The sequence below is a fragment of the Podarcis vaucheri genome, assembly GCF_965113315.1.
Source record: "Podarcis vaucheri genome assembly, chromosome: 2".
Classification (NCBI taxonomy): Eukaryota; Metazoa; Chordata; class Lepidosauria; order Squamata; family Lacertidae; genus Podarcis; species Podarcis vaucheri.
In genome coordinates, this window is record NC_138760.1 from 20055753 (window position 1) to 20068583 (window position 12831).

At 45.9% G+C, this 12831-nt stretch overlaps 1 protein-coding gene across 7 annotated transcripts in view; it reads right to left on the minus strand.

The window, feature by feature from the left end:
• LIMA1 (LIM domain and actin binding 1) overlaps positions 1 to 12831 on the minus strand; it is a 69396-nt gene that overhangs the window by 11477 nt on the left and 45088 nt on the right. For 6 of the 7 annotated variants that reach the window (XM_082212441.1, XM_082212439.1, XM_082212438.1 and 3 more), the window contains 3 exons: positions 9816 to 9970; positions 5626 to 5733; positions 192 to 240 (listed from right to left, as the gene is read on the minus strand). In XM_082212441.1, coding sequence (XP_082068567.1) covers positions 192 to 240; positions 5626 to 5733; positions 9816 to 9970 — 312 coding nt within the window. The remainder of the gene's footprint in view (positions 1 to 191; positions 241 to 5625; positions 5734 to 9815; positions 9971 to 12831) is intronic. The other variant, XM_082212440.1, reaches the window with a different exon arrangement.

Here is a 12831-nt window from a genome sequence, read left to right on the forward strand (position 1 = left end):
AAGACAAAGCAGCTATTTCATTCAGTTAATTTCATTGTACACAGGTTGTACATTGAGAATAAAGCTATTATTATTATTATTATTATTATTATTATTATTATTATTATTATTAATCAATCTACACCCAGACACCAAAAGCCAAGTGAAATATGAGTCAATTTCTTATTGCAGGGGAGGGATAAAAAACTTACGAGTGCCATCTTCGCAGAGACTGGAATTCAGACCATCTACTATGGAAATCTGTAGCAGGGGGGAACATATAAATGATCAGTTCTTCAGTACATGAATATCCTCACTTGTCTGCTCTCAACACACCATTATTGTTTAATATATTAAGGAGAAGAAAGATTTAGACAAGGCACAACTGAAACAGGCCAATAAGATGTGTACAGCGCAAGGCAGACGGTGGTCAGATGCGAAGAACACAGAAACTTTGCCACATCCAACTCAGAGATCTGTGTCGCCCAAAAGCCCTTAGATTCTACATTTCAGTTGCCTTAACGTAGGGTGGAAAGGGAAATGATTAATCCACTGAAGCTCCTAATTTGCAGAGACCATAGTTTCACCTGTCCTAAGTGCCTTCTCATTGCCATTTCATCTTGATACTATCACTGCTGGGGCAGAGCCAAATCCAGGTGGCTCAACAACAAATTCAGGACCATACCTGTCCCTCGGTGCCAACCTCAACAGTGTAACAGGTATTTAAAGATGACAGCACCGATTTAAATGTCTGTGTTGCCTACTTAGGTATGAAGTCACTGTATCAGCTGAAAGAAACCTCTGAGTCCACTGTACAACACTGTTTCTCAAACTGGGGTCGCCAGATTTTTTTTGGACTACAACTCCCATGATCCCTAGGCAACCAGGACCAGTGATAAGGGATGATGGAAATTGTAGTCCAAAAACAGCTGGAGGCCCAAGTTTGGGAAACACTGCATTTCTTTACTATAGCATCTCAGAGAAAGCTTAACTGCTTGAATGAACAAGGAACTCAAGGCCATGTACCAAATTTTATTTTTTTAGCAAATTCTTGGCCCTTTGAAAACTAAAGGCGTCTGCTGTTTTTGTTTCTCACCACTGTGGCGACGAGTTATTAAAAGCCAGCTTTGTCCTATTTTCACCAACAAAACATCTTTGAAGACCTAAAAAGTGGCTGGCCTCAAAGCAGTCTAACAGCAGTTGTAGCCATTTCCGCCTTGGAAGACTATGCTACCGAGAGGGCAGGAGACATGTGAATTTATGAGCTACAAAGAGATCTTCCTTGGATACGGTTGATGACTGTTGAGATTATCCAATCTACAGACCCAGAGATAAAAAATTGCCTCAACTATACTAAGGATTTGAGGTCAAGATAGATAATTGGAAATGACCTCAATCCATTAGAAGGCCCAATAGCATGCCTCTCCCAGTGGATTATCCACTGCAGACACAGCTGCTGCTGAGAGATGATTCTCAATGTACAAGGGCCTTCCCTATACACCTAAACCTGGAACTTGGGGTGCAGGTGGCGCTGTGGTCTAAACCACCAAGCCTCTTGGGCTTGCCGATCAGAAGGTCAGCGGTTTGAATCCCCATGACGGGTTGAGTTCCCGTTGCTCTGTCCCAGCTCTCCTGTCAACCTAGCAATTCGAAAGCACACCAGTGCAAGTAGATAAATAGGTACCGCTGCAGCGGGAAGGTAAACAGCGTTTCCGTGCGCTCTGGTTTCCGTCACAGTGTTCCATTGTACCAGAAGCGGTTTAGCCATGATGGCCACCTGTCCCAGGAAGCTGTCTGTGGACAAATGCCGGCTCCCTCGGCCTGAAAGCTAGATGAGTGCCACAACCCCATAGTCACTTTTGACTGGACTTAAACGTCCAGGAGTCCTTTACCTTTACCTTCTTAAATCTGGAATCTTAGGCATATAGCCACTGGTTTGAATACTGGGCTACCTCAAAGCATCCCATGATGCTCTAATGTGAGAGAGAGAGAGAGAGAGAGAACACGCAAACTAATCACTTTTAACCTCTAGCTATGGTTGCCATGCTACCACAGCGCTCCAAAACCCAGAGGTACAGGTATTGCTGTATCTTTACTACACACCTACAGGCTACAGGAAATTGCCTCTCCAAGCTGTTAACACACAGTCATTGTAGAGTCTGAAGGGACCATGACTGCCATCTAGACCAACCCCCTGGAATGCAGGAATCTTTTACCCAATGTGGGGCTTGATGCCGCAACCCTGAGATTCAAAGTCTCACGCTCTACCAATTGAGCTATCTCCCAGGTAGGCGCAGGGTCAGTTGCATGAATAAAACCCTACATCGCGGCCCCCGCAATACTGCTAGAATCTCTTGATTCATGTATACTATTATATTAGTTGATACTGCTTTATATCCTGCCTATATGTGGACATTTTCCAAGCCACCATCCCCTCAGCAGCAGCTTCTGCTACAGACATTTGCTTTTCTTTGAATTCAGGGCAATTATAAGGAAGAAGGGGCTAAAGTCGTAACACAAGGGTGCCATTTCCCTCCTCTAGGATGTCTGCTCTATTAAATAAAATGCAGCTTAAGGCTGCTCACACTAAGGAACTAAATACGCCATAATAAGCTTAACGGTGTAAATTAGCTAGATGCTACTAACAACTGGAAGCCCCATTCCGAGCAACAGAACTGTTAAGAATTAGTTAGGAAGCACATAAGCTGGGATAAACACACTGTGCTCATTTGACTCGTTTTGGGAACAGATCCCTAAGCATTCGACAGTGTCAAGGAGCTCCCGGCAAAAGGGTGGTACTCCTGTGATACCAGGGGAACCCAAAAAAGCACTTCTTTCTGCATGCAAACTAAAGGGTGTGTGTGCAAATAAGCACATGGGTTAGGCTTATGAAATGTTTCCACTCATTTCCCACGTCCAGCTAGGACAGAAGGCCAACACGTTTTACATGGGTGTTTGAAAAGACAAGTGCCAACACATTCTCACCCCCCCCACTTCACCCCAGTCTATTCAGCGTTCTTGCATGTGCTCATCAGCCCATCATGCAAGTGCTTAGTCACCATACGGTAGGGCTGCCATATGCCTGGATTTTCCCAGATGTTGCCGGGATTTCAAAGGCGGAATTGACGTCCGAGGGGAATTTCTGAAAGGCAGCGCTTTGCCCTGGATCTTGGGCCAGCCAATCGAAAAATTGTGGGGTTTTTTGGCATATTTTAAAAAAGAAAAGCTCAACAGTTTTGGGAGTCTTCCTTTGGGGTTTTCCTGGTTTCTGCTTTTCGAAATATGGCAACCCTACCATAGGGAGGAAATAATGCCTATAAACGTAAGAGTTATTCACTCTTTCAAATCCACAGGAAGAGGCCTTTCATTCAGACCATCCATTTAGCTGCAGAAAAGGGAACAAAGACAGGAATTACTACGGAGTTCATTATGTGTGTTTAAGTGAGCTCACCTTTTATTGGGGAAGAGGTTACCCAGCAGATTTAAAACAGTTGCCTGAGAGGATCTGCCCAGTGAGAATCAGGAAGCTGCCAATAGCTCTCCAAAAGTCAAGCTAATACACGCACACCATCCCAAATTACTAGCATTTGAAACGGACTTGTACATACTCCCCAAAACTGATCATCGAAGAAGCATAAGAACTGGGCTTCAGGATAATGTTTATTTTTGAGATGATAAAAGCAAGCAGGGGCAGAATTGTGGGGCAGGGGAGAGATTTAATGCAGGGCTAGGGAGCTTCCTGCCAACCTAGCAGTTTCCTGCCAACCTAGCAGTTCGAAAGCACGTCAAAGTGCAAGTAGATAAATAGGTACCACTCCGGTGGGAAGGTAAACGGCGTTTCCGTGCACTGCTCTGGTTCGCCAGAAGCAGCTTAGTCATGCTGGCCACATGACCCAGAAGCTGTACGCCGGCTCCCTTGGCCAATAAAGCGAGATGAGCGCCGCAACCCCAGAGTCGGCCACGACTGGACCTAATGGTCAGGGGTCCCTTTACCTTTACTAGGGAGCTTCTCCCATTTTCTGCGGGAAGTTCCGCTGTGAAAAAGGAGTTTAAATACCACAACTGACTGAACAGAATAGGTACTGGTTCTGGGAATCCAAAGAACTTAAGGTGAGGGGGGAAACTGTACATAGTCGAGGGTTTGAACCTCAAGCTGAGATCCTGTGCACAGTTACAGCACAATCCTAACCATGACTACTCAGAAGTAAACCCTACTGAATTCAATGGTGCTTACCCCCAGGTGCAGCCTAAATGTACACAGGATTTCAATCATTGTGTTTTGCACATGTTGAATGACAGGAGTAAATGATGTTTCACGCCATTTCCAGTATCTGACTGCACTAAAATCTCTAGTGTTTTGCATCTGTGCTTAGAATTTTCCAGCTGAGGATATCTACTTCTGATGAAACATCCACTTACAGAAGAGACAGAGAGTTTCCACTCCCAATTTAACAAAAGGTGGGTGGGAAGAGGAAGGAAAGACAGAGGTGTTGGTCTCAGTGACTTGCCCAAAGTTAGCAAAAGGAAACAGTCCGCCAGAAACATATCCTGCACAGAAAACCCCCTTGCAACAAGTGAATACTGTGCAAGATTTAGATACCCAGCCACCCGGAAAAGTACCCAAGGCAAAACATACAGATAGAAATAAGATTTTAACATTCTGATATGGAAGAACGCTGTAGCTCACATTTTGTTTCTATGGAGCAGTAAAATTTTCGGTGACAAAGGCAGGATGCTACTCAGTATTAACCTAGCAACCTTTGGGTTATATCCAATACTATCTGTGTGCAAGCAGAACTGACTTCCACTCATGCAACAGGACTTCGCTTTCTTATCCTCCCTCCCACCCCTCAAAATTTCCTCCAGACGATTAAGGACCTATAAAGCCTTAAACGGCTCAGGACCGCAATACCTCAAGGACCGCATCTTTCTATATGAACCTACCCGGACCCTGAGATCATCTTCTGAGGCCCTTCTTCATGTGGTTCCTCCTTCGAGAGGTGCAGTGGGTGGCAACACAAGAACACACCTTTTCTGAAGTGGATCCCCATCTGTGGAATGCTCTCCCCAGAGAAGTTTGCCTGGCACCTTCATTATACACCTTTAGGCGCCAGACAAAAATATTCCTTTTTAACCAGGCCTTTGGTTGATCCGATGTACATCCTATGCCCTTTTAAAAAGTGGTTTTTTGGGGGGAGGCGTTATTTGGTTGCTGTTTTGATTTTATTCTATGAGACCCCAGGTATAGGGTGTTGTATAAATTCAATAAATAATAATTATAATAGTAAGGAACTCTTCCCAAGCAGATTGAGGGCGTGCAGGAGTGGGTGGCAGAGAGGAAAGTGAAGTCCTGTTGCACTTGTACAACGCTGGAATGCAGTTTTAGGTAGCCGGTGCTAAGGGAAGGAAAAAAAGGATATGAACCCTAGCATGCTTTACAGATAGATTCAATGGCTTAGATTCAATGCTGTTTTCCATGATGTTACAGTCAGAACCTCAGCACAGCCTGCAATCAATTTACATCAGCAGATACAACTCGAGTTTCCAGATGTTGCGGTTTTACAGTGTTCCGGGTGTGCCTCTCCAAGCAGTTCCACTCCCAAGCGAAGTTGTTCTGATCTTCACCCAACACGATCCATCTCTTACCTTCTCCCCATCCTGCTGGGGAAACGTATCTTCTGAGGACGGTGGCAAGTTCTCCTTCTGTTCACAATTGTAGCTCTTATCTTCACTTTCAATGGCTTGAGTCTCACTCTACAGAATGACAAAGCACTTGAGCGTTTGTATATTTTAAGTCCTTAAAGGGGGGGGGGAGCTCGCTCAAGTCTTTTGAGAAAGTCGGATATGTTATAGGACAATGGAAACGGAAGTATTTTTATACCACCCTTCAATCGTATCCTTAAAGTGGCTTTAAAACAACAACAACGCTAGAGCCCTGAGTGTCAAGATACAGCAGTTTCTATCAACACATTAGAGTGTTTTCCCAGAGAGGCCTTATTCCTTACTAGATGAAGCTCTTAGGTGGCCAGAGCGGTTATTTATCCTACACAGCAACTGTTACTAATAGTCTTCACAAAATAAGACACTGAACTCTGACCCAAGCCAGCTGTCAGGCTTTACCACAAATTAGCAGAGAAGTCGTTAAATAAGCATGCATCCCCTTCAAATTCAAACAAAAGGATCCAAAAACCTTGCATCAAGCAAGGGGAAATGTTTAAGAAACATTGCCTTCCAGTCTCCTGAATGCTGTTAATACAGGTTCCATACAAAGCATGCTTTTATTTCATTTTATTGCCTTGTTGTTTTTTTTAAAAAAATAGCTTACCATCCAATTTAACTAGCTATTGCATGTACAGTCGACTTACATCTTACATGGGTGTTACGTTCCGGGAATTATGCACAGTGCTATTTTTCTAGAAACTCGCCATGCCAGAACTCACCACGAACACCTCCCTTGTTCTCTTATAATGGCAGTGGCACCCACCTGAGAGGTGCCAGAACTGAGTTCCAGTGAGTTCTGGCTGGGGAAAACCCCTGATTATGCATATGGGCAAAATCACACAGCCAAAACAACTGCAGAAAACAACTGCAAAAGCAGCTCTACCTTTCTAAAGCTGGTGTGCCAAACATTCGTTGCCTTCCACGCATGGCAGAGAGCTTTTAAGTAACAACCATTGGATACCAGCTGCAAATGCATTATTAGACAAGCTTGGCAGTTGCAAAATCTTTAGCATTTTTATTTTATTTTCATTTGCTAAATTGGATCGGGGCATCAGAAGATTTTTCCCATTCAAATTGAGTTGGGGGTTTTTCTGGTGCCAATTACCCTAGGCAACTTAGCCTGATTTTTGTTTTTTATTTTTCCTGGAAAACCCACCCCATTGATGCTCAGAAGCAAATCTCAGCTCCGTCACAAAGGCAAATGGACCTGGAGTCCCATGGAGTGGAAGATACAGCAGAAAAGCTGCTGGCAGGAAAAGGGTTAAGCACCCCACCACCACCACCACCACCACCACCACCACCACCACCACCACCACCACTATTCTAGTGGAGAAATAACACTGCCCCCCAAAACACAAAAAACACACAAACACTGTTTTCCTTTACAATGGGTCCCTGGGATCCTGCTAGGCACATTTCTGTGTAATGAAGAGTTCAGCCCCAAGATTGCTTCTGATCTGGGATTCTCAGCCTCCTCTGCCATTATTATTAAAAATCTGGACACAATCATGTGCTTAAGAGGCTCTGTGCATTGACCAATTCACCCCCTAGAAGCCAACAGACTGCTGACACCTGTTATTTGAGAAAGCAAGGCAAGAAACTGAAGGCAAAGCAGAGGGAAGCCGTTAGTAGTTAAGCAGATTTGTTAATCAAGGTGCAATTACCCATGCCATTAATTTCCTTTCAATTACTGAACTAGAGCATCAGAAATACGGCGCTGCATATGGCAAGAAGAAGAAAGCCCCTGTGTCAGAGAGGTGAACCTGCCCATTGCAAGGTGCAGCAAACTCGAGAAGTTTAAGAATTTTCAGAGAATTCCCTGTTAGCGCAAGAGAGGCAGAAGGGAAGACCAGCTTCCCTAGTGCTTATGAAATCTAGGTTGTGCTGTGTTTACCTGCTTATGATGCTCAAATTGTGTGCAGGGTCACAACAGTGTACAACAAACAATAGAATTCATTATTAGAGGCTCTTGCATACACAATACCCATCGAAAGGAGTCTGCCTGCTGTATCTCTGTATGATTTATTGTTCCAGCTTTGCCTCCTTTCCCATTAGCCTATGTTGGGGGGAGAAAAATGGGGGACAGACTACTGCCACTACATAACCCCTGTGTTTAAAATCAAGTACCATATACACTGGCCAGATTCAAGGCTATTGTAGTGATTTATAAGGCTCTTAATGTGAGTCCGGTATACCACTAAGACCATCTGATCCCTTATATCCCTGCATGATCACAGAAGTCTTTGGGGGAGTCACTGTTAGTGGCCCCCCACATGGCTTAGAAACATCCACCAAGTGCCATGTACTCAGTATTATCGGCCCAATTCTACGAAACAACCTCATCGCCAAGATCAAACAGGCCCCTCTCTTTGTACTGAACTTCAGCTGCCTAGTGAAGACCTTTTTTAAAAAAAAAAAGAATTTCAGCAAAGCCAGCTTTTTTCTGATTTTGAAACTATGGTGTTAAGCAGCATAGCAATTGCTTTAAATAAAGAAACATATGCTCTGTATTGGAAGACAACTGGATCCTTCCACCATCCCTGAGACAGCAGGGTTCTTTGCCCCTGGCAAGTGGAGGTTGCCAACTATGGGTGCAATCGAACACAGCACTTAATGGAACGTTTCCGCTTGCGCAACAAAACATTCTCCCCCGTTCTGCATCCACCCCTAAATCTGTACTAGGGGTTACCCCAACTCTCTGGAGCAGAACTGGGGAAGGTGCAGGGCACAGACAGTGGGAGGGAGGAAATCTTGCTGCACAAGCGGAAATCCATGCGCAGGCAGGACGCAGTAGCTGAATACAGCCCCACATCTCTGCTCAAGTCACATCAGCAATCTGTGGGGAAGATGAAGAGGGTGTGGGCTCTTCTAAGCATGTCGCTTTCCCCATTTTACTCTTGCATACACTTTTTTTAGGGACGCGGGTGGCGCTGTGGGTTAAACCACAGAGCCTAGGACTTGCCGATCGGAAGGTCGGCGGTTCGAATCCCCGCAACGGGTGATCTCCCATTGCTCGGTCCCTGCTCCTGCCCACCTAGCAGTTCGAAAGCATGTGAAAGTGCAAGTAGATAAATAGGTACCACTCTGACGGGAAGGTAAACGGCGTTTCCGTGCGCTGCTCTGATTCACCAGAAGCGGCTTAGTCATGCTGGCCACATGACCCGGAAGCTGTACGCCGGCTCCCTTGGTCAATAAAGCGAGATGAGCGCCGCAACCCCAGAGTCGGCCATGACTGGACCTAATGGTCAGGGGCCCCTTTACCTTTTTACACTTTTTTAAAAAAGCCAAACCACCCAAGTTTTTTCACCTCAAAGTGTGACACATGCTTCCCTTTTTAATCCAGAAAAAGAAAAGCAGTGGCTAAGCTATCATGAGTCTGGGAGGATACTGGGTTGTGGACACAAAGCTACCACAAGTCACCAATTTTGAACAAAACAGTACCCCCACCCCCAAATCGGGAAACCTGGGGCTCCTGCTAATTTTCCCCTTGAAGGGCAATTTGCTCTACAGCAGCTATTCCATCTCCTGTTCAAATATTTGTCTAGCCAAGTACAGATCAGCCACAGAAGCACAGCATGAACAAATAACATTGTTATGGATGAATTGGAGCTTGGAGCCGGGGGTGGGTGTCGTGCAGGGAGAAGATGAACCCATTGATTATGTAAAACACCATACAATGAACCAGGAAAAAAGGGGGAGAGAGAGAGAGAGAGAGAGAGAGAGAGAGAGAGAGACGATAGCAAGGCTTTGGGCAAGTCACATCACCATTTTGCACCTGGCTTCCCTCCATACACATGCTCCCAGCAAGATGGCCAGGCTGGTTTCCGAGTGCATGCAGAGATCCTCAGAGGCAGAGTGCTAGGTACATGCAAACCAAGAGACAGTAGCATATCCAAAAGCAGGAGGAAGAGGGGTGTCTGAAAACCCTTTCAGCAGCTTTAAAACAACCTACATGCCCTGTATAAAATGCATTGTACAAGTCACCAACGCCACTCCTCCAGGATCCAAGTATTGCACCTTCTTCCAAACAAGATCAGCCTTCGCTGGAGTCACCCCTCATGAAGTGGGCTCTGCTAAAGCAACAGCCGGCCAGTTATAGGAAAGGGAGGACCTACCACAAGACCACCAGAGCTGCCCTGCTTAGAGACCGCTGCCTGGTACTTAGCAAGCCGATCCTTGATGGATGTTTCCGACAAGCGAGGCATCTCCTGATTCTTCCTGCTCTCTGCTTTCTCCAGGCTTGATGTCGGAGAGATGCACAGCGGATGACCTAGAACACGAGAGCAGACAGTTGTCATTACTCGTCGGTAAGGTAAAAAGGTAGGGACGCGGGTGGCGCTGTGGGTTAAACCACAGAGCCTAGGACTTGCCGATCAGAAGGTCGGCGGTTCGAATCCCCGCCACAGTGTGAGCTCCTGTTGCTTGGTCCCTGCTCCTGCCAACCTAGCAGTTCAAAAGCATGTCAAAGTGCAAGCAGATAAATAGGTACCACTCCGGCAGGAAAGTAAGCAGCGTTTCTGTGCGCTGCTCTGTTTCGCCAGAAGCGGCTTCGTCATGCTGGCCACATGACCCAGAAGCTGTACGGCGGCTCCCTCAGCCAATAAAGCGAGATGAGCACTGAAACCCCAGAGTCGGTCACGACTGGACCTAATGGTCAGGGGTCCCTTTACCTTTACCTAAAGTAAAAAGGTAAAGGGCCCCTGGACGGTTAAGTCCAGTCAAAGGCGACTATAGGGTTGCGGCGCTCATCTTGCTTTCAGGCTGAGGGAGCCGGCGTTTGTCCACAGACAGCTTTCCGGGTCATGTGGCCGGCAGGACTAAACCGCTCCTGGCGCAACGGAACACTGTGACAGAAACCAGAGCGCACGGAAACGTCGTTTACCTTCCCACCGCAGCGGTACCTATTTATCTAATTGCACTGGTGTGCTTTCGAACCACTAGGTTGGCAGGAGCTGGGACAAAGCAATGGGTGCTCACCCCGTCGTGGGGATTCGTACCGCCAACCTTCCGATCGGCAAGCGCAAGAACAGGCATAGGCAAACTCGGCCCTCCAGATGTTTTGGGACTACAACTGCCATCATCCCTAGCTAACAGTACCAGTGGTCAGGGATGATGGGAATTGTAATCTCAAAACATCTGGAGGGCCAAGTTTGCCTATGCCTGCCCAAGAGGCTCCGTGGTTTAGACCACAGTGTCACCCGCGTCCCCAAATGCAGATTTGCTCAGGAATGAAATCGTATATTTTTGGGTGGGGGTGGGAGAGGGAAGCAGAAAAGAGAAAGGGATGGTATTTGGAACGAGAAAGGCCATCAAGGAATTGATTTCCCCTAACCAAGGCATGATAACTGCATCTCAAGGGCTGTTCTGACACCTGTTTTAAAGGATCCACAATCTCCTTTGCTAGCCAAGGGCCAAACTGGCACCGAGAGAGGAACAGATTATTGCCCAATCCCTTCAAGGCAGGAGAACGGGGAGACTTTTAAAAGTGTAGCATTGGCAGACAGAAGGGGGTGGGTGGGAGGAAGCCTGAAACTTTTTGTTGCTCGTACGTTTGAACCTAAAGGCAGATTCTCTTCTCCAAACTGCTGGGGCTATGTTTGGCCACTAAAAGAAACACACCCCAAAACTGTTGTTTCAGGGGCAACAAGAAGGCAGTGGAAAGGCTCATCCCTTCACCCCATAGTGTAGTTTAGCTTCCCCTTCACTTTAAAGGACATGGTACAACCCAGGGTGGGTCAAGTAACTGTCTTTGCCTCCCACCTAGTTGCACTGTTATGTCACGCTATCTATCCTACAGCCGTTGAAGAATCGTCTCTTGTCACTTCTGCACTCACAACAGCTAAGAGTTTCTGCTCTCCCCACCCCAACCCCTTCTTCCTTGTCTGCCAATTCATTTCAGGTAACAGTAGCAACAGGAAACATCAATACACACAAGTACATGCCACCAGAAGCCTTGTACGGTGAGCAGGTGCAATACAAGCAAATGATCAGGAATGCAAGGCAAATAGCACTGGTTGTGGAGGGAAAGATGTCAAAAGAAACAACTGCATTTCCCTCAGGAAAGCAACTGCTAGCAGGATTATCACAGACTGGTAAAGCAAAGGACAAATAAATTATGGACTACGAACCACAAATCAGTCAGCAGACTCAGCTATGAACCGGGAAGTCCTCTCCCAACCCAAATATTGCCTCTGCCAAGGTAGTCTTTGCCTCAGTTTCTCTCCCAACCCCCCCCCCAATGTACAATTTGGGGAAATGATAATATGATTTACAATGCTTGATGATGGTGCCCTAGCATTGTTGGTGATGATGACAAAGATCATTGCATCAGTCATAATAATAAGGAAGAAGATTGACAGTAATCCTCCAGCTGCTATCTGTGGTATGGATGCATATTGTCTCCCTACCGATGCTCTCTTCTGCATGCATGGAATAATGCCTCACATGAATCTATATTGTGTGCCTTCATGGTTTTCCTTATAACACGAAATAGCTATACTGGCCCCTTTTTATTTCATGTACTGTACACCCTCTTGCCGCCTCAGGGACCAAAAATAAAAACTGAAGATCTCAGCAGCGCATAGGGGGCAATGGCAATTTTAAATTTGCAACTGTAATTTTAAAAACAACGCAGAGATATCAGTCCTGCACATTAAAATGAAGGGCATAGGTTTTCATTCTATAAGAATGTTTTTAATATTCTGTTGGGAGCCTCCCAGTGTGGCTGGGGAAACCCAGCCAGATGGCTGCAGTATAAATAATAAAATTATTCTTATTCTTATTGCTACTCTGCATAAAATGAGAGGAACATCAATTAGTTTATCCTTTGTTCGCCCTTCACCAGGTGGTCCAAATGCAGGTTACAAAACAAAGTACAATCGGCAGAATACAATTTACATTAAAATAGCAAAATAGCCAACAACAGAATGACAAGACGGTAGTGTGCAGCAGCAGAGAAGGAGGGAAAACATTCATTCATTTGATGGCCTGGGTAGAGAGATACATCTTGACCAACTGTCCAAAAGCAGGAAGTGATGAAGGGAGGTAATTCCACAAACGGGGGGGGGGGCCACCACAGAAAAAGTCCTGGCATGCTTTGCCACCCCTCAAACCATGGAGTATGGCAGCACT